Raw genomic sequence first — 22060 nt, 5'->3', positions numbered from 1 at the left:
CTTCAACTCAATTCTGTTGGCTTTAAATCAAAACCTGAAGATTCAACATGTAAACGTCGTGTTTGAAACGTTTTTAACGGAGGATCGTATTAAGTTTGGACCGGATGGTCATTATTTTGATCCGACCGACTGCGCAGTAGCGTTGCGGCGAATGCGCAGTGGCGCCCAGTACAGATTCAGCAGACGGAACAAATATGTGGGTAAAATTTAACGGACGGAACACATATATCACGACACCTAAGGGGTCACGGCTATACAAACCCCTATTCCTATTGCAAAATAAATTAAAATGTTGTACCCCGTGATCCAATAGCCAATCAGGTTGCTTGTTTATCCCGCGCCAATAGTAGTGCAGAAAACGCTTGTGTTTATACAAACATATTACATAACAGTTGGTGTTGCTACCGCTGTATCAGTTTAATCTAATGGAGAAGCATGTTGATATAGAAGACCATGTTGCATTGGGTATTAATGCTGCGTTATCTATGTTTGAAGAAGATGAAAGTAGTGTAGGTGAGTGAGTTGATGTATCAATTTATGTTCACTTCGGTGTTGCCAGCAAAGATTTAACGTTCTGGAAATTCGGGCAGTAGTGAGAATCTTCCGGTGCACATCAGAATAGGCTGGTGGAAAGTACTGTTAGTGGTTGGTGGTTAGGGGGTTAGGTGTTAATGGTTAGGGGTTAGGTGTTAATGTTTAGGGGGTTAGTGGTTATAGGGGTTGTTAGTGGTCATAGGGGTTAGTGGTTAGCAAATAGGGTTGGGAAGCCTCTTTACTAGCACCCCCAATTCAGATACAAGTGGTCAAATTATTCTGTAACAAAGGTTTTATTTACCTATTGCCAAGAACATATATTAAAACAAAAAGAATCAAATCAACAAAAAATAGACAGTCTTTAAAACACGATCTGGTTAAACAGTGAACAACATTTATTCCTAACAAATTGTTGGTTATAGAAACAACATTGCCTTCATCATTAACAAATCATGAACGAGCGTATGTACACAGGATGTCATCTAGTTATGGTGTAATATCGAAGAGTGTGGGGTGAGTTATTTAAAGTAAATTTATAGCAATTTCATATTTATTGGTTGGCCAATTAAAACATCTGACTCTGAGCAATGTTAAGTTTTCTCACAAAAAAGTTTTTTAAATCTAAATTATTTTTAAAAAAAGAGAGATATATATAGATGAACAAAAATAAACTTAATAAGAAAGTAGCTATGTTGTAGTGTATTGTTTGTGTAGGTGTACTGTTGGGTCTTAGGTGTGTCTGCGGTATTACATGTCACCATTAGCCATAGGGCCATGTTAAGTCGTTAGACGGGTTTGGCGTGGCGTCAGTCTTATTTTTAAACAGGGTTTACATCATGTGTTTAATTTTAAGCAGCCGGTTTTAAACCTTAAAATAAATTTTAGACTGTTGTTTGGGCTTGGTGAGATTTTAGAAATGTTCTTGTTCACAACCGATTAATGTTTAACATCCCTTTTTTTTGTAATTTACCCAATATCGGTTAATTTTTTGTAATTTTATTGGTTGATAACGACTTTTGGTTTTATTTTTGAACATTTATTTTTAATAATTTATCCTTTATTGATAAGAGATACTGAGGGCACCTCTAAAAAAGACCAAGCTATATTCTGTAAACAACACACAAATTCACTTAAATTACCTTTATATTATTTTGAAACTGAAAAGTAATTTTTAACTATTTTAGGCAGGGAACATCACGGTATGTTGTTTTACACAAAGTACAGGAAAGAAATATTGTCGATACACCTCTGTTATGTAAACTCAGTCAAACATCAAAATGGGTTATGCAATCACTATTGGCAAGGTGTGATTACTGTGGGTAATAAACAACAGCTCCTTTTTTAACTGATGCTGTTCTTACACTTTTTTCCATAGCGTGTTTTAACAAATTCCATTCTCTTCGTTATATAAGTAATATGATCTTTAGTATTTGAAAAAATAAAATAAAAAGTTGTTTTATGTTAATATGATATTATTATGAATATATATATATATACATAAAACTTTTCAATTTTGTATCATAACAGTTTTTTGGGAAAACAATTTAACATATTTCCACGCGGTACTTCATGCAAAGGTTTGGTTTAGAAATTATTAATGTTAATTGTTGATTAAGGTGGCCAAGTAAACCAAAAGAGAAAATCGAATCTTTACGACCAGAGAAGAATTGTGGAGTGAAATTTGGTTTGTTTATTTTTAAACATGGCATGTCTTTTTTTACATTTTCTTATAACAATATAATAATAAAATGCTAGCGCCCAATTTTTACTAGAACCCCAACCTAAAAAGGTGTCTTTGGCCATGAGTTTTTTAGCTCGCGTAGGCTTGGCAGATCCCTAATTTAATAATTTCAGGTTTTTCTTTATTGAAATTTTTATACACAGGATATTATGCTGATATTACAAAACCAAGTGGTCGCCTACCGAACGGAATCCCTCAAATACCCTCCCCATGTTTAACGCAAACTTTTGATTCCTTTCAATCAAACTTACCAATCTATAGCAAGAAATCTGAGATTTTAGAAACAATATGGAAGAATGATACTGTGCTTATTGCTGGTAAACCTGGATGTGGAAAATCTACACAGGTGAGAATATTAACAATAAGATATAAATGAATGTAGTGTAGCGTTTAGCTTCTTTAACCACAAAAAGCAAGTCCGTTCACTTAGCGATCCATCAACAACTGCTTTATTCCGACCAAAAAAGTAGTGGCAAACGAAAAGGCCCTTACGCAATAAAACAACCAATCAATCAATCAACGAAAAACACAGGAATTTAAGACGAAAATAAACGAAAGAATGCGCCGATGGTAATCACCACGCGCGCTGTATCTCGGCATTGAAATAAAATAAAACTGGCTGTGGTTAACAAAACGGGCTAAAAATAATTAAGTAAATAGACTAACAATAGAACGAATATATAGATCATTACAGTAGTTTTTTTTAATTTAATCTTTTGTGGGTGAGGTCCTTGTCAAGGACCCGGGATTTAGGCCAGTTTTGGTTCATTACCCAAACAACTGGAAAGCTCATTTCTAAATAAATGTAACTTACTTTAGCATAAATTAGGGCAACGACAGTCTTTATAACATGTGTGTTTTGTTTCATACCTCTTGTGCCAGCTTATAAGTTATCTATAAAGTATGGCTGATAATTTAAACAATTCATAGGGGACCACTGAATTGTAGCAATTGCTGTTAAGTGTCGTACACAACCACACATAGGCACCCACAAAGTAGCATACATATTAACTCATAAGCTGGCACGAAGTGTATAAAACAAAACACCTATGTTATAAAGACTGTCTTCCCAGGCCTACAAGGATAAAAAAGTTACAAATAAAAAAATTCCCCCCAAAAAATAATCGCCCACAAAATAACATACATGGTAACTCGTAAGCTGGCACGAGGTGTATGAAACAGAACACCTATATTATAACGATTGTCGTTGTTTTAAATTATAATTATTGTTGAATTTACTCCACAGTTACCTCAATATATATTGGATGAAAGTTTGAAACGAAAGCAAGTTTGTCGAATAATATGCGTTCAACCGCGTCGAAGTTTGGCCGTGTCGATGGCCGAGAGGGTTGCTAAGGAAAGGGGGGAGTGTGTCGGTCAAACTGTCGGATATCAAATTCGCCTGGAAAGCAGGTTCATTTGGTTATTGTGTGCTAGTAATATATCATGGTGTGTTAAACCTTTGGAGACAAAATATGTTTTAACAACAATTTCTCTTCTAAATTTTTTTGGGGGGGGAATGCGATATACTTTTTCTGTTTTTGACCAGCTGTCACTTATTGTTCTCATGGCCTACTCAATACACGTCCTAGGAATACACCGAAACTGCTCAGAAAATAGGAGGCCTATTGACGCGAATAATGCCCATTATAATACATTGTTACGTCACGGTTTTATGAATGGATTTTGCTGTCTGGCTGTAGTTTTTGCATCAAATAACAGTTTATTTACCATTCCCGGTTAAATTACCTTATTTTTCGGGTTATTTTGTCAACATCTTATATTTTTTATAGATGTTTAAGCATGACTGAACAGATATGAGTTACTTTTAACCACGTGCGGCATACAAGTAAGTTTTACCGACATTTGGCTTAAAACAGAAGTTTTTTAAGACAGCTTATGCATATCTAGCAAAACAACACCGCAGTAACAACAAGTAAGTTAATTGATATGTCCGTTGAGGACTTTTAAAATCGGTCCTTAAAAACAATATGAATATAGGATATTGGATAAACACAAGCATCAGCCTTTTGTCTCAAGGTGCTTATGCCTTGATCTGTCCTGCTGCTCATAACTCATTTTCTACCTGAGGTTATTTTTTTTGTTAAAGCAGGACAGAGGCTCTTCCTCAAGGTCAAAAAATGGGTCATACACCACATCATAAATTAAGACTGTTTAATACAAACAAACTCACGATAGCCTCCCTTCGTACTTAAGTGTTGTGTCTAACTTTAGACCTTTGTCGCTGTTTAAATTTGACTAGTCTTCCTTCCTGAAGATCTTCTTGCCACTTCTTCATGATCATAACATGCACAGATGGTACCCTTATCCAAATATTTTTATCCAACTACGGAACACCTATTGACCATGCTTAAATAGCTTGCTTAATAATTCTGGTGGCTTAGAATTTAATCTAAATAAAATTATAAAGGTGTGCTGCATTATAAAACTTGCCAAATGCCTGTCTACTAAATTAAATATAATCAAAACATAGGTTTTCTGTGTTGGTAAACTGAATCTGATTGCTCGTCTCTCTTTATGCTTAATAAACTGATATTTATATACTAATAAACCTTTTGCGCTGCTTTATATGTCTGGTATGATTTTAACTAAACAAGAAAATATCGCGACGACACGTTCTGTGATAAACTGTAAGTTAAAACAACCTAGAACTGGTATTGAACCTACCAACAACTGCAAACTGCATTCAAAATGAAGGAAATCCATTTATAAAACCGTGACGTAACAATGTATTATAATGGGCATTATTCGCGTCAATAGGCCTCCTATTTTCTGAGCAGTTTCGGTATATTCCTAGGCCGTGTATTGAGTAGGCCATGTTGTTCTCTAACGACACAGGTATTTGTGTTAGCGAAAAAACAATTATTTAGGCATTAGAAACATTGCTACAAGACTGAGTTTTGATGATGTCATAAAATTTCTAATGACATCATCAGGATACCAGAAAGCTTGTTTATATAAACTAATAATTTAGGCTTGTGGTCATATTATTTTACTTCATTGCTGGGTAAAAATGTTGATTTAATATTTATGTTTTTCTTATCATTCATTTTTTGCAACTATACTTAAGCATGCAACTCTCACTACAGTAGATTCTATTAAAGTTATATTTGGCAGGGCATCACCGAGGACCTTGCTCACATTTTGTACGAACGAAGTTTTGCTTCGAACACTGATGGCTGGGCAGTCCGTGCTTCAAACAATGACCCATATTATTATGGTCAGTGGATGTTATGAATGAATGTAACTTGCTTTTTTTGCGTGGCAGTCATTATAACACAGGTGTTCTGTTTCATACACCTTTTGCCAGCTTACAAGTTACCACATATATAACTTTTTGGCTAATTGTTTTTAGCGTGTTTTTTTTTCAATTTTTGTAGTGTAATATGCCTGACAATTTAGACAACCCCTAAGTGACCAATAGGTTGAAGGAATTGCTGTTAAATTTCTTGCCTAAAAACATATACTCCCACAATGGTAGCAATGTCAAGCCTTGAACCATAAACTGTGGGGCAGACGTGCCAATCACTTTGCTATAGCGTCTCACTTTTATAGCGTTTTAGATTAGGCCTTACTGTGTTTGGTTTGGATTTTTTAAATTTCAGTTTAAGGCTTTAAAGTAGTTTTTACATCTAGTCTGTCTTTGTCAACTGTCATTCTACTGCTAATTACATTTTCGCTGTTCTAATTGATCTAATTCTCGTTACTTTATTTAAAGAAATAAATAAAGTTAATGTCATTTAATTTCTGCAGGATGAAATTCAAGAAAGAGATAAATTTGGTGATATTCTGTTAATCCGACTGCGTCAGTTAATCCCAAACCACACGTTTCATTTGTTGTTAAACACGTGCGATACCGATAATATGACGTTAATCAATTACTTACAGCCGTGTCCAGTTATTAAAGGTAGGTATATATAAATAATATCGGAATATCCTAAATTTTAACAGTGTTTATACTGAGAGAATGTTTTTTTCAGTTGATAGCAAGTCCTTTGATGTAAAGGAATATTTTCTTGAAGATATTATAAGCAGGTTAGTTGAATGAACATAACTTGTTTGTTCCAACCAAGTGGTCATTAATAGGTTGTACAAACTATTAGCAGCAAATGTTTTTTTTTTTAAATTCTAAAAATAATCACCCACAAAGTAACATACATGGTAACTCGTAAGTTGGCACAAGGTTTATGAAACAGAACACCAGTGTTTAATGACTGTCCTTTTCTGCCACGCAAAGATAAAGATAAAACAAGTAACATTTATTTGGTCCCTTGTTATTTTCCCATGCATTGCTTGGCGCAAATAATGTGTTTGTTGTCAAAACCATATAGTAGGGATGTGCCGAGCCGAGCCCGAACTCAAAAGCTCGTGCCCGAGCGTCTCCTTTTTTGACGCTCGGCGCTCGGCTGAAAACTGGGCCGAGCGCCGAGCCTTATGCTATAATGTTGCACGCGAGAGCGAAAAATATTAAAAATGAAAAAAGTGAAGCTACTAAGAGATAACGAGACTGGTCAGCGTAGCTTTCTCTTTAATTGTTTTTCGTTCGTTGTGAATTTGCTCTCTCGCAAGTAACGAATCGCAACGTCAGCGAATTTGTCCGTATCGAATTACAGCAGGTGTCGAATTACACAAGCGCCCAATGTTTTCGTATCACATTTTAAATAAAAAACCAAAAACTCCTAAACTTTTTTATAATGAAATATTATAAATTGCTGCAACCACGGTTTTGCAACCACAGGACACCTTTACCGCAGACACGCACGCAGGCAGAAAGTGCTAAGACGCACACACACGCGTTGCATTCAATATAACATTCCTTCGCTTGGAATTAGAACAATTTTTCATTCAATTGTTACGTCACGTGTCCTATCGCAACGTAACTATTAATTATGACGTTTTATAATATAACAATCGGGAGGAATGTGCTAACTGCCCAACCAACCACGAGATCGAAACATCGTGTATCAGAGTCACATTTTTACACTCTGCGCCGGCGTATGAAATAAAAGAAGACGCATGCGGTAGCATACATTCCACACGTAACAAACAAAGCAATCGTTGTGAATTTATTCTCGTGAAAAATGACGTAATGAAACTCTGGTTCTCGTGCGGTGCCATCAAACGATGTTTTTTGGCTTCTGTCCAAGCTCGACCGGGACGATACTTTGTAATATCATATTACAATATATGTTGGTTCCAATTTACTGATAGCGTCGCTCCTCGCTCTTATATTTGCACCAATTAAAATTCACATAATCGCGATTTACCTGCATTAAACTAATCATCAGAAACAAAAATTATACACAAACTGCAGATCGTATGGAAGCGAATAAAACACGATTGTTTTCCAACAATCTCGTTTGTGATGTAACGATCGTAAAGGTTTATTCTGACGTAAATAATCGTTACATTATCCAAGATGAACATGCGTAGAAACTTGCTAGTTGTGCCACTGGCTGTAACAGTTATAAATATTTTTTAATTAAATATTTTTTGTATGAATTTTACATTTTGCAACAGTAGGAATTATGAAAAGCGAGACCCGTCTTTAACCGCAAACCACCTGTTCTGTATTATTTTGATTAGCGGCGCTTTTCGGCTGAATAGGAACGCATTCTCGTACGCCTTTCTCCTTGATGACGTCATAGGTGCTCGGGCTCGGGCTCGTGCCGAGCTTTTCGTTAAAGCTCGGCGCTCGGCGAACCCGAGCTTTTTCAACTTCAGCACATCCCTACCATATAGTAGTATGGTCACTCACTGGTCAGTGGTTTAAAACTACGAAACTGTTAATTTTAACAACATTTTAAATTATAGACAAACTATTTTTTAGATCATCTGAATTTGGAATACAGCATGGTAACAATCTCCAAGTTTGTATTTTGTTTTGTAAATTTAAAACAATTTATATTTCAGATGTTATTCGAGTTTCAGAGGAAGTTATGGAGAGGGTAAAATATTAAACCACGGTGTATTTGTTCGTCCACAACATTTTCTTATTTTTTTTATTAAAATTACTGATAAAAAATTTATAGTGAAGTTTTTTAAATCATATTAATTTTTCTAGTTAGTTTCACTTTCAATACAAACTTGACATGACCCTATGTTACCCACATAAATGATACAATTTGCATTTAAAATTTTAACTTTAATATTTGTCAGGAAAATCAGAATGTGGTTCATGACATGGAAGATGTATTAATACTGGATAAAAGCAAGTATGACGCTGCATTGTATTTAACACGTAATAATTTGGGTAGCGACGTGACACAGAGGTTACAGGTTCAAGACTTGGCGTTGCTATTCTAGGTGTATGTGTCTTTAGGCAAGACATTTAACAGCAATTGCTTCAAGCTGGTTGTCAGTAATAGTCTAAATTATCAGCCATACAAAAATACACCCATCTAAATTCCAGATGTGGTAACTCGTAAATATTCACAAGGTCTATAAAACAGAACACTCATGTTATAATGACCGTCAATGATCCGGCATGTACAAAAAAAAGTTACATTCATTTGTCATAAGACTAAAGTAAACCTGTGTTTTTTCATGTTTTTAATCAAAAACAACTTTTTCAGTTCGGTTGAAGATTTATTGGAAAATACTTCTGATGAAAATTCATTACAAGGTACAATCTGTTGAAATATTTAGCGAAAATTTATAAACCATTGAACATAGGTGGTATTAACCAGCCAACCAAAACATATGATGGTTCAAATGGAGTGGTTTCAGTTGGTCAAATACATGATGACTTGCATCATGTTGATTATGATCTTATCTTATGTTTACTGGAATTACTTTGCACCGATTACACTGGTGGGTAATGTTTTATTCAATAAACAGTTTATAAAGTAATGCTGTATTTAATAAAGAGTTTAGGTAACTCACGCAACATAATCCGGTGATGTTTCGATTGTTACAAATGCGTATTTTATACTCATAAGTATCGTATTGTTTCCCCAAAATCTGACATGTGGGAAATTGCTGGGTAGGTTGAGCTTTTATGGCAATTATTTTGTGACGCGAGATGAATTTTATGGACTGAAACCAGCGCTGTGGCATAGTGGTTAGCGCGCCTGCCTGTAACCCAGAAGTAATGGGTTCAAAGCTTGACGCTGGTACCATTGTGGGCGTATGTGTCCTTGGGCAAGACACTTAACGGCAATTGCTCCAACCCAGTGGTCACTAATGGGTTGTCCAAATTATCAGCCACATATAAAAAAAAAGAAAACTTCCCCCAAAAAATAATCAGTCACAAAGTAACATACATGGTAAATCGTAAGCTGGCACGAGGTGTAAAACTCGTTTGATAACGACTGTCATTTTCTGGCCACGCGAGGATAAAGTTAGTTACATTTATTCCATAAAGAAATATTACAATAAATATTTTTCAGGCTCATTTGGTATATGAAAACATTATTTTATTCCAACTTTTCTTCTTTTATTCAGAAGGACGTTATAAAAGTGTTTTATGCAACAAGTCCAAGCACCTAAAAGAATATTAATAAAATTTGTATTTTATAAACCAGATGCTTTGAAATAATATAGTTTTAAATTTACCTGGTAGCAGAAACAACAGAAATTTTAAGCGTTTATATTTGCAGGGAGTATTCTTGTGTTTTTGCCTGGGTATGATGAAATAATTACGTTGCGTGATCGAATCATACACAGCAACAAAGTTAACAGAACCTGCAACCTTAATATCTTTATATTATATTCATCAACCTATACGTTATCTGACCATTCACAAATTTATAAGCCAGAAGAAGAGGGAACAAGGAAAATTGTAGTTTTGTTTGTTTATTGCAATATTTAGAAGTTATTTACAGAGTTTTTTTAGATTTTGTCCACAAATGTTGCTGAGAGTTGTATTACTGTTGATGATGTCTGCCATGTTATAGATCTAGGCAGGAATAATGTAACTAACACAATGTATCAGGAAAGTTCTAGAAAGATTGAATGGATATCGCAAGTCAGCAGCAAGAAAAGATGTTACAGGGCAGGCAAGCAAGGGTACGACAACATTCATGCATTCAATATTATTTTTTACGCTTATCTAAATCGATGACTGTGGCAAAGTGTCTGTCTCTTATCTGGAGATTATGGGTTCAAGACTCGATGCTGCTACCATTTTGGCATGTGTCCTTGGACAGGACATTATTACAACATTAAATAATCAATAATATTCTATGTCATCTAAACACACTGAAAATTGATATCATCAGTTGCAAAGTGACGTCTCTAACCTAGAGACCTAGAGATTATGGATTCAAGACTCGTTGCTGCTACCATTTTGGCATGCATCCTTGGACCAGAAACTTAACGGCAACTGCTCCAACTTAATGCTCCCTTATGGACTGTCTAAATTGTCAGACATACATTCCAAAAAAAATAATCACCCAAAAAGAACATACATGAATACTTCCAAGCTGGCACAAGGTGTATAAAGCAAAACATCTGTGTTATAACCACTGTAGTGCCCCCCCCCTCAACATTTGTTCCTTAGTTTAAAAAATGAAGAAAATGTATTGTTACTTATAGATCAATTGAATTTTAAATCTCTTAGAATTCTATTAAACTTTCAATTGGGGAATTTTTAAATAAAACTTAATTTTTGTGCAGTTCTGGCGTTTGCTTTCACCTGTTTTCTAAGGCTCGGAAATTGGGTCCTTTGATACCAGAGCTTACCCGCATTCAACTTTATGAGTTGATTCTTCAAATTAAGTTGTTGGACACCTCAGATCCTGTGAAACATTTCCTTACACATTCAATTGACCCGCCCAATGTTGAAACTATTGATAATGCTGTTCAACTTTTGAAGGTGAATATAAAAAAATAACATGTTTTCTGATTAACTTTGTATTTCTCTTTTGCTTATAGCTTTTAAAACCAAAACCCAGTGACCCCTTTATGGGTTATCCAAATTATCAGAAATACATTAGTAAAATACCAAAAAATGATCACCCAAAAGGCTGCATACTTTGGAACTGGTTAGCCTGGCATGAGCTGTATGAAAAAGAACAAACATCTTATAATGAATTTTATTTTAGTGCCAGAATAAGTTATATAAACAAATCTAAAATGAAGCTGATAAATTTTTGAAGCAAAGTTTGTATAATCTAAAAAAAATAAAAACATTTTTACTTTGTCTAATTTTATGTTACCAATTTACGACAGTTTAATTTTCTTCCAGCAAATTGATGCGTTAGACGAAACATCAAATATAACTGAACTTGGACAACATTTGGTTGACTTACCTATTGATCCAAGACTTGGTGAGTTTAACTCAATTGTTTATTAACACAATGCTCAATGCATTTATTATGATTTTCTATTCTATATGGGTGAATTCCTACAATAAGTAATGTCATGGCTCATGAGATTTGAGATTTAGGCCATATTTAGCCTCTAAGACCAAAAAAATTGATTTAACATTGCACGAGCACATATGCCCTCACTCATATAGAATGTGCATATCTAATGTTGGGGTAATAAGGTCAGCTCTGCCCTAAATCTCGAGTACAATTTGGCATGCCTCGCTGTAGGAACTTAACCCTATAGAATAGAATATGCATATCCAATATAAGGGTAATGGACAACTTTGGCCTAAATCTCAGGTCCCATGGCATGCCTTGCTGTAGGAACTCACCCATATAGAATAGAATGTGCATAGTTGGTAATAAATCTATTAAAACAACATTTTACAGGGAAAATGATTTTGTATGCTGTTGTCCTCAAGTGTTTGGATCCGATATTAACCATCGCATGTGCGTTAACTTTCAATGATTCCTTCATTGAAGCTTCTCCGTGTATAGCAAGAGAAGTAATAAATACTCGCTGTAAATTTGCTGCAGGTAACTCAATGGTTTTGGTTTAAAATAATCATACTATGTTACCAGGTATAATCTAAAATAATCTATTTTGGGCTCATCTGGTTTATAAAAATACCAGTTTTATTTTAACTTTTTCATGTGAACGAATGATTGAATGAATGTAACTTACTTTATCCTCGCATGGCCGGAAAAAGACTGCTGTTTTAATACCGGTATTCACACACCTCCTGCCAGCTTACGAGTTACCATGTATGTTACTTTGTTGGTGATGTGCTTTGTGTTGTTGCATCAATCCCCGTTAAAAGCTTGACGAGTGGCAGAGAAAATGTTGGAATAAAATTAATGTTTTTACCGAATTGGCTGAAAAAATCTTATTTTAAACAGTGCCCTAATAATAGACAGCTCATTTAAAAAACCCATCAGAACCCCATGTCATAACAACTGTCATTGCCCCACCATGCAAGGTTAAATAAGTTTCATTCATTTTACTGTAGGAACATGCAGTGACCATATGTGTCTATATTTTACCATAGGAACATACAGTGACCATATGTGCCTATATTTACCATAGGAACATACAGTGACCATATGTGCCTACTGCGAGCATTCCAAGCGTGGCAGAAAGCTCGTTGCGACGGTTGGGAAAAAAGGTTTTGTGACAAATACTTCATGTCGCTTGCTACTATGGAAAAAATTATTGGTTAGTTTCGGTATATTTTAAAAAGTAAATAATATATGTTTTTCTGTTACTTCTGCTAGGTGTAATGAAAATTTGATATTTTTTTAACTCATCTGGTATAAAAAAAGTAATTTTATTTCATTGTTTTGTCTGCCATTTTAAAAGAAGCTAATTTTTTATTAGAAGACTTATCCTGGTGTGTCAGTTCAACGACAGTCGTTATAACATGGGAGTAACAACATGGGTAATTTTTTTAGTATTTTTTTGTATAGCTGACTATACACACACACTGGATTGGAGCCATTGTGAATAACTATCTTGCCCAAGGACACATAAGCCCACAATGGTAGCAGTGTTAAGCCTTGAACTCCAAAACTTTAGGCCGGAGATAGGCACGCTAAGCACTTTGCAACAGCACCGTTTTTTCTATTGAAATTAAACTTATGCCAAACCCCAGGTCTTCGTAGTCAGTTGTTGGGACAACTGAGGGCGACAGGGTTTGTTCGTGCCAGAGGTGGAAGTGACATCAGGGATTTAAATTTAAACTCGGAAAACTGGGCTGTGGTTAAGGTGGGACTTTTTCTGCTGCTGTGTGTGTTAACTGTATGTGTTGTGTGTATATGTAAATGAATTTAACTTATCTTAGCTTGGGGGCAACGACAATCGGTATACCGTGGTTGTTCTGTTTCCTTAACCGTGTGCCCACTTGCGAGTTACTGCGTGTGTAATACATTTGAGGAAAATTTAATTTTTGTATGACTGATTTTAAACAACAAACGAACCATTGGTTTGGAGCAATTGCCGTTAAGTGTCAAGTGCCCACAATGGTAGCAGTGTTGAACCTCTGTAAACACTAGATTAGAGGCAGAAGCGCTAACTACTTTGCCACTGCATTGGTACTTTATATAATATATGATGTTTATGTTCCTAGGCAGCAGTGTGCGTAGGAATGCATCCGAACATTGCACAAGTTGATCGATGTAAGAAAATAATAAGAATTTCCCAGAATGAAAAACTACAGTTCCATCCAAGTTCTGTTTTAACAAAAGATTCTTGTGGAAAAGTAGGTTGCATTTATTAAAAGGCAAAACCTAATTTTAGATTTTTCGTTCAAAACAGTACAGTTTTCAAGTTATTGTCACTTTTATATGCACCAGAACTGTCGCCTATCTGTATTCAAACATGTTTGCAATTTAATTCATTTTAAAAAGTTTATTGCCTATCTTTATTAGAATATCAACTTTGTACACTTGTTGTTATGATTTACTTACAATTGTTTAATAAATGAGCAAATAAAACATTTATTAAATAATATTTTAGTGGCTCATCTGGTATAAAACGTAGTATATTTCCAATGTTTTGTCTGCCATATGCGAGACTTTATCAGGGAATGAGATTCAATCATGTTTTGCATATTTTTTGTAAATTATTTATTTAATTTCCTAATGAAGTCTCGCCATACGACAGATAAAACGTTGGATATATACTACGTTTTTATACCAGATTAGCCACTAAAATATTATTTAATAAATGTTTTATTTGCTCATTTATTAAACAATTACCAGTAAATCATATAAATTACAACAAGTACTCTGCTTTTATACTAGATTAGCCTCTAAACTATGCCTGGTAGCAAAATGAACAGAAAACATTTATTGTTAATGTGTATTTCGTATTGTTGTTTACTAAAGGAACTTGGAAACAACCACGCAATTGACAATTTACCATCTGATTGGATAATGTTCAATGAGAAGATCAACGGTGATGATGGAATGATTGCAACATGTTGTACGTGTGTTACTTCTGTTTGTGTGGCTTTGTTTACCGGCACTTCTTCTTTAACTGAGGTGATTGAATGAAAGTAACTTGTTTATTTTCGTGTGGTTGGGAAAAAGAGTTGTTATGACATGGGTATTCTGTTTCATACACTTCATACCCGCTTACAAGTTGCTATGAATGTAACTTTGTTAGTGATTGTGTTTTCTGTATGGCTGACAGTTATTAGACAACCTTTAAGAGACCACTTGATTGGAGCAATTGCTAATAAGTGTTATGTTCAAAGACACACAACGCTGTGGCACAATGGCCTACTTTGAACCAATAGGTTACACGTTCAGTTTAAAGCTTGTCGCTGCTACCATTATCGGGGTGTGTCCTTGGGCAAGACACTTCGCAGCAATTTTTTCAACCCAGTGGTCACTAATGGTTATCTAAATTGTCAGCCACACAGAAAACCAATCACGCCCAAAGTTATGGTAACTTGTAAGTAATCAGACTCAAAGTTGTATGGAACAGAACACCTGTGTTTTAACTTCTGTTTTTGCCCTGTTATGTGAAAACAAAACAAAAGCAAAAAAATCATTTATTCTAGCTATGTCACTACACTAAAACCTGTGCTATGTCATTGATTTTAATTGATTTAATTTCAGGCCGAATATGTGAGTGGTCCCACATCGGGTATATATGATGATGACTGTAGTAGTGATAACGAATCGGATGAAATAAATAAGTTGGCAATATTTGCATCCAGCGCTTGCATACGCTTGATCATGGACCCTGTGGTAATATATGTTTGGTTTTGTTTCATAGATCAGCATTTTCATATTAGATTAAACTTTATTTTAATATATTTTTTTAACATAATTTTGACTTCAGGCAGAGTCACACCGTTTGCATTAACAATGTAAATTTGCAGTCTGGGCATTGGGGTAATGTGCCAACTCTGGTCTAAATCCCTGGGTGTTGGGTTAATAGGCCAACTTTGTCTTGAATCTATGGGTGCTGGTGTACAAGTGTAGTAAGTCAACTCTGGCCTCTATCTCTGGATGGTAAAGTAGTCAGACATCTCTGGTTTAAATTTCTGGGTGTTGGGACTTGGGTAAAGTGCCAACTCTTGCCTACATCTTGGGTTTTCAACAAGAACCTCACCCATGTAGAATAAACATAATTCGACTTTTATTTCTCTTAGTTATCTGATTATAATAAAATAGTAAAACTTTTGCTGTGTTTGTGTATAGTATTTTCTGAAAAAGCTTGATTCACAAAACTGTGAATAACTCCTATTTGTCTTTTCTATTACACTAGTAAAGAATAAAAAATAGTAGAAAAAACAAGAATAGCAACAAAGCGTCTAACTATTTTTAACTTTTGATCGACAATTAAGACAACCTATATGGAACCACCAGGTTGGAACAATTTCCGTTAAATTTTTTTGGCTGAAGTCCTAACTTTGATTCTTTAGTTTGCTGGCATGCTTGCTCAAATTCGTACGAGGTGGAACAGTTTGTTTGCTCGGAGAATTCGTAATCCTTCGAAGCCGTGGCAACCAGATGACGAAGCAATGTTATCTGCTGTGATCAATATATTAACAAGTGAAGAAGACACTCTTAAACTTATGGTAATTTATATTTACAACATTCGCTGGTAAATGTAACTCATTTATCCTCTTGTTACGAATTTTATTTTAACTTTTATGCAATTCTTGACTTTAAACTATAATGTTTAATTTTTTAAACCCATGTTTGAAAAATAATTGTTTTGAAAACCACTGTATTTAAAGTTTGTTTTTTAATTATTTAAAAGTGTTTCTTTTATAGTTTATTTGAACATTTTATTTTAACTATTTGAAAATTTAATTTTAAAAGATTACGATTCAGCTGTAAGTTTATGTTTTACACAACAGCAACCATCAGGTATCGGCCAACGGCCACGTCCTGCGGCACAAGACGACGTTGATAGGACAAGATGTTTTGTGAACAAGTCTTCTTGAATATAATGCTTGTTTTTCCGGTTTATTTTACGTTTGTTTGTTTGTTAATGTTATGTCGTTGGCAGCTTTGCCATGTGTTGTTACCTTAATATTTTTAAAGAGAAATCACATGAAAACGCAGGGTTGTTTCCAGTGGCTTGCTTTTTCAATGGGGGTGGAATTAACAGCAAAACAACAGTTGGAAAACGCTATGAATAAAAAATGTGGAAAAGTCGAATAGAAAGCGTGGCTGTTGCACCTAACATACAGTAAATCAACACTAAAATTAACTTTAAAAAGGTTGTACTATGCATTTAGAAGAGAAGTGTGCGTAAAGGATCGACCCGTACAATAAGAGAGTACTGTCGGGGATTTTACTATCGGGTTGCATTAAAGGACCTTTTTTTACTATTAATCCCCAATTGAAACATTATTTAAGATTTTCTATGACTCTTCTGTTACACGGTCACATATATGGACCGTGGGTTATTTCTAGTTTGTTTTAATTGAGCATCGTCGATTGTGGTGGTATTTAACAGATGGCAAATTAAAAATAGGCTAGTTATCTTACGTGCTTACTCATTTTATTTGTGCTCACTTGTTTAGAAGAAATTGTCAAGGAATTGGATTGCATATTTGACACGAAAAGAACTGTGGGAAAACGCTTACGGCTTCATATTTTTTTTAACTGTTGTAACATGCGATGTAAGATTTAGGTTGTTATTTCACCAATAAATGGAGCACTATTAATGAGATCATCAGATATCAACAACAACACACTGTACATGAGAACGGAGGATCAGAAACTCTATAGTTAAGCTGGTGAGTAGCAGATTAGGTCGTATTTCCATTTAATAATTTTAAGCAAAATGAAGATGCATAAATTTTGGAAAATCGAGTTCTAGTGTGCAAAAGATGTAATACAAAAGTTAACAACGTATGTGTTTTGTTTTAGACCACTCTAACAACATATATATACATTTTCACTATCGTATACGGTAACAGTTAACATGCAGCTTCCCCCGGGAAGAGAAAATTCGTAATTTAAAATAATTGTATTAATTTACTTCTTGCCATATATTTTGTTCGCAAAAAGAAATTCTGAGTTGCATTTTCTAAGCGCGAATTTGCAACCTATTTATTCCTAATTATATTTCTTCCAGATAAATTCAAGTTGATGTGACTTGGCTTGCAGCACTAATGGTGGAATCAGAGGATTTCCCACAATGTGGGTTTAACCTGCTTGAAACAAGCGTTTGTGGTGAACTGGTTGTTACCAAGTCATACTGCAACAATGACAGTCTTACATGCCAGTCATTACTCTTGCCTATTGCTGACCTCCCAGTGTTGAAATCTGCAACTCAAGAAGTGGTTGAAACATGCCTCAATCTTGAGGAGCTTGCGATATTTCACAGGCGCAATACTCAAACAATATGGCCAAAAGAGAATGATTTAAGTGCTGTTTATTCATTGGAGCAATGCCCACCATCCAGTACACTACAGGTGGAAAGAAATGAAACAACTGGAGAAATTCTTGGTGTGTTTGAAGAGGATATTCACTCTGGTATTAACCTGACAGCAAAAAACTCTTGCACAATGGCGCGCGCTCCTGGTGCGCCAGTTGACCGTACTAGAGGGTCAAGCAACAATTTCCCTTTTTGGCCTGGGGGTATGGAAGAGCCAAATGCAGATGAATTGATTTCAGTTACAAAATCAGAAGGCGAAGAAATTGATTTTCAGAGTGATCTGTTATCATGCCCTGCGGGGTTTGAGACAGGCGTCACATTTGAAGCGAATCAAATTGGACAAGAACACAAGTTAAATATGTCTGACATCTTTGATCAATATGCATTTGAAGAATTGGGTTCAATACCTGAGCCAAAGGTTGAAGTTGTTCCTAAAGAACAAAGTGACAAACCATTAGTTAATATGGAAAATGAAACCGTCGACAAGCTTTTACCATCTCTTAACCTAAAATCCACACGTAGTCCTAGTGAAAACATTGCTATGCCAGGAGATAAGCCCTTAAGTGAAGAAAAATGGGCATACAAAGTTGATATAGATACCTCAGTTACCAATTTTCACCAACAAGTGCCTGTTATGGCAAGAACATGGCCATTTGAATTAGACACCTTTCAAAAACAAGCGGTTTTAAAGCTGGAAGACCGTAAAAGTGTGTTCGTTGCCGCTCATACATCAGCAGGCAAAACAGTAGTAGCCGAATATGCCATTGCTCTGTCTGCAAAGCACATGACAAGAGTGATATACACAAGTCCGATCAAAGCACTGTCAAATCAGAAGTTTCGTGATTTTAAACAAACTTTTAGTGACGTTGGTTTGATAACAGGCGATGTGCAAATTAACCCTGATGCATTTTGCTTGATAATGACGACAGAAATTTTAAGGTCTATGTTGTATAATGGCTCTGATACAATTAGAGACCTGGAGTGGGTCATTTTTGATGAGGTTCACTACATAAATGACTCTGAAAGAGGGGTAGTATGGGAAGAAGTCCTCATCATGCTGCCTGTGCATTGCAATGTTGTTTTGCTCAGTGCTACTGTACCAAACACCATGGAGTTTGCTAATTGGATTGGGCGCACTAAGCAGAAGAAAATCTATGTTATCAGCACGCAAAAGCGACCGGTGCCTCTTACTCATTACCTTTACACAGGCAACAGTAACAAAACAAATGATCAGATGTTTTTGATTGTTGACTCAAACCGAAAATTTGACACAGCTGGATATCAAAAAGCTCTAACTGCGAGGACTGAACGGTCAAATAAACAGCAAAAAACTGGAGCAAAAGTTCAACGAATCACGAACCCTGCTTCTGACAAAGGGATCTGGCTCTCTCTACTTAACAGGCTGTGTAAGTTAAACCAACTCCCAGTTGTGGCTTTTACATTTTCAAGGAAGAGGTGCGATGAAAATGCAGCTTTGCTTTCCTCTCTTGATCTTACTAGCACTCAAGAAAAAAGTGAGATTCATATTTTTGTGAATAAGTGTGTGAAAAAGTTAAAAGGAAGTGACCAGAACCTTCCACAAGTTCAACAAATGAGTGAACAGCTACAACACGGTATTGGTGTTCACCACAGTGGAATTCTACCAATCTTAAAAGAAGTGGTTGAAATGCTGTTTGCTCGGGGATTGGTAAAGCTTCTTTTTGCCACCGAAACATTCGCAATGGGTGTTAACATGCCGGCAAGGACTGTTGTATTTGACAGCCTTCGAAAACATGACGGTACGAAAATGAGAAATCTTCTGGCTGGAGAGTATATACAAATGGCTGGAAGGGCAGGTAGAAGAGGGCTGGATGATGTCGGAAATGTCATTATTCTCTGCAAGGGCCAGGTTCCGGAGATGGCTGAGCTGCAAATAATGATGCTTGGAAGACCTACCAAGCTGGAATCTCAGTTCCGCCTCACTTACGGGATGATCCTCAACCTCCTCCGTGTAGAACAGCTGAGAGTGGAAGAAGTGATGAAAAGAAGCTTCTCCGAGTTTGGTTCCAGAAAGAATTCGAAAGCCCGAGAACAAAGAGTACGAGAACTCAACGTTCAAATGAGGAGAGGTGAGGAGATGAGAGAATTAATTGAAACCACCGATTATGAAGATTACCTTAACACCTGTCAAGAACTCCTCAGGTTAAGGAAGTCTGTGTACAAGCAGGTTCTGTCAAGCCCATCTTCAACTAAACTAATCCACCCTGGACGAATTGTGGTGCTGTCATGCTCACCTTACCAGCAACACCTGGCTGTCACTCTCAAAGTAAACACCTCACGGGTAGAAAAGTATTTTACTGTGATGGTGCTGACAGAAAAGGAGCCACCCAAGTCTGATATAAACTGCTGGGATCCAAGGTACATAATGGGCCAACTACTCACTGTGCCTGGCTCTACTCCATGTGAGAAATTGCTTGAAATAACCATTGATGATATACTGGTTATTACGAATAAGAAACTTAAAATTCAATCTGATCGTATTTTTGAAGATTGCAAAAGAAGGGAAATACCTCGGTTCAGCTCAGATTTACCGAACAAAGCAACTGGTATCGCCCTTCAAGAACTTTTACGCATTCTTCAGTCTAAAGACTGTGGTCAAGTGGATCTAAGAGCTGATCTTGGTGTTAACGAAATAGATATGGTAGAAAACATTCTTAGCATGAATTCCTTAATAGATTTAGTAACCTCAGCATTTCAATGTGTTTCCTCCCCTTTGTTTAACACCCAAGTACACGAAGTTGCTGCGTTTGTTCAACTTAAAAAAGAACTGAACGATCTAAAGTATCTACTCAGCGAAAAAAGTCTGCTTCTCCTGCCAGAATTCAAGCAAAGAAAGCTAGTTCTAAAACAGTTACGTTACATCGATTTTGGTGGAGCTGTTCAGTTAAAAGGCCGAGTCGCTTGCGAAATTTCGTCTCATGAAATAGTTCTCACTGAGATCATATTTGAAAACGTCTTTTCCACCATGGAACCGGCTGAGATCGTCGCTCTTCTATCTTCAGTTGTCTTCCAGCAAAGAGTCGACATGGGCGATGTCACTCTTACCCCAAACTTAAAGGAAGGCATGAACAAAATTATTGAAGTTGCAAAAAGTGTAGGCGAGCTGCAGTGGGCCCAAGGCATCCAGCAGCCTGTAGAAGATTTTGTTAAAACCTTAAACTTCGGACTTGTAGAAGTTGTGTATGAATGGGCACAAGGCACTTCTTTCAAAGACATCACAAATTTAACTTTGGTACAGGAAGGTATGGTGGTACGTACGATACAAAGACTTTACGAAACTTGTCGGGATGTTCGTAACGCTGCAAGGGTAATCGGTGACCCCACATTATTTGAGAAAATGAAAACCTGTTCAGAACTTATCAAGCGGGACATTGTATTTGCAGCGAGCTTGTACACGCAATAACCTAGTTTCTGCATTACAGCATTAAGGCAATTATTCTTATTTTTCTTTGAAAATTTCTGAATTTTGGACTAAGATCAAACTCTGTTTTACTGTGACGTGATCTCAATCTGCCAATAAATATTTATTGACTTGCTTTTTCCTTGCTATAGGCTCAATAGAATAAGTTATATTTTGACAATTGTGTTGTATTTTTCTATTTATTCTCACTTCCCAGTTTAGAATTTATTGCATAATATATAACATAGCTTCATAAAGCATACTCTGAATTCTTTTCTAAATTGGTAACAGTCAAATCTAAAGCATTCGGCACCAAATTAATTTATATGTATCACAAATTTTTCTATTTTAATTTTTTTTTTTTGATTTGCAATTTTTCCAAACATATTTTCATTCAAGGTGATCCACTTTCTACCCCCACTGATCTTAGCACTAAGTTCCATCATAACTTAATTATATTCCTCAATTCCTGCCAATGAAGCTATATTTTTCAACGGCTGATCTAAAACAGCACTATGCAGCTTTTAAATCCTGTTTGTTTTAGTTTCTGGTGCTACTAGGTAGTAAAATTTATTCCTTCCTTGCAGACATAGAATTTTATT

General features: G+C 35.8%; 2 protein-coding genes across 3 annotated transcripts; both read left to right on the top strand.

Moving 5' to 3' along the window:
• The first annotated feature begins 143 nt into the window (after positions 1–143).
• Positions 144–17330, top strand: LOC149729678 (3'-5' RNA helicase YTHDC2-like). Of its 2 annotated transcripts, XM_089886770.1 has the most exons (26): positions 144–513; positions 957–1047; positions 1719–1838; positions 2151–2218; positions 2419–2621; positions 3522–3688; positions 5414–5516; positions 6050–6203; positions 6277–6331; positions 8127–8152; positions 8210–8244; positions 8456–8511; positions 8872–8921; positions 8972–9109; positions 9898–10079; positions 10134–10306; positions 10916–11114; positions 11487–11568; positions 12001–12147; positions 12698–12826; positions 13263–13375; positions 13737–13868; positions 14497–14652; positions 15235–15366; positions 16047–16202; positions 16488–17330. In XM_089886770.1, exons 1-26 carry the CDS (start codon positions 426–428, stop codon positions 16572–16574), a joined length of 3042 nt encoding a protein of 1013 aa, XP_089742896.1. In that variant the 5' UTR covers positions 144–425; the 3' UTR covers positions 16575–17330. The 2 variants fall into 2 exon arrangements, with proteins under 2 accessions (XP_089742896.1, XP_089742895.1); XM_089886769.1 differs by having other exon boundaries at positions 8127–8244.
• LOC149729677 (superkiller complex protein 2-like) lies at positions 17217–22046 on the top strand. Its single transcript, XM_089886768.1, has 2 exons — positions 17217–17375; positions 17717–22046. Exon 2 carries the CDS (start codon positions 17754–17756, stop codon positions 21459–21461), a length of 3708 nt encoding a protein of 1235 aa, XP_089742894.1. The 5' UTR covers positions 17217–17375; positions 17717–17753; the 3' UTR covers positions 21462–22046.
• Positions 22047–22060: the final 14 nt, after the last annotated feature.

The sequence above is a fragment of the Ciona robusta genome, chromosome 10, assembly GCF_009617815.1.
Source record: "Ciona robusta chromosome 10, ASM961781v2".
In the NCBI taxonomy this organism is placed as follows: Eukaryota; Metazoa; Chordata; class Ascidiacea; order Phlebobranchia; family Cionidae; genus Ciona; species Ciona robusta.
Note: the sequence above shows the minus strand (reverse complement) of the source record. Positions and strands in the feature narration are given on the sequence as shown.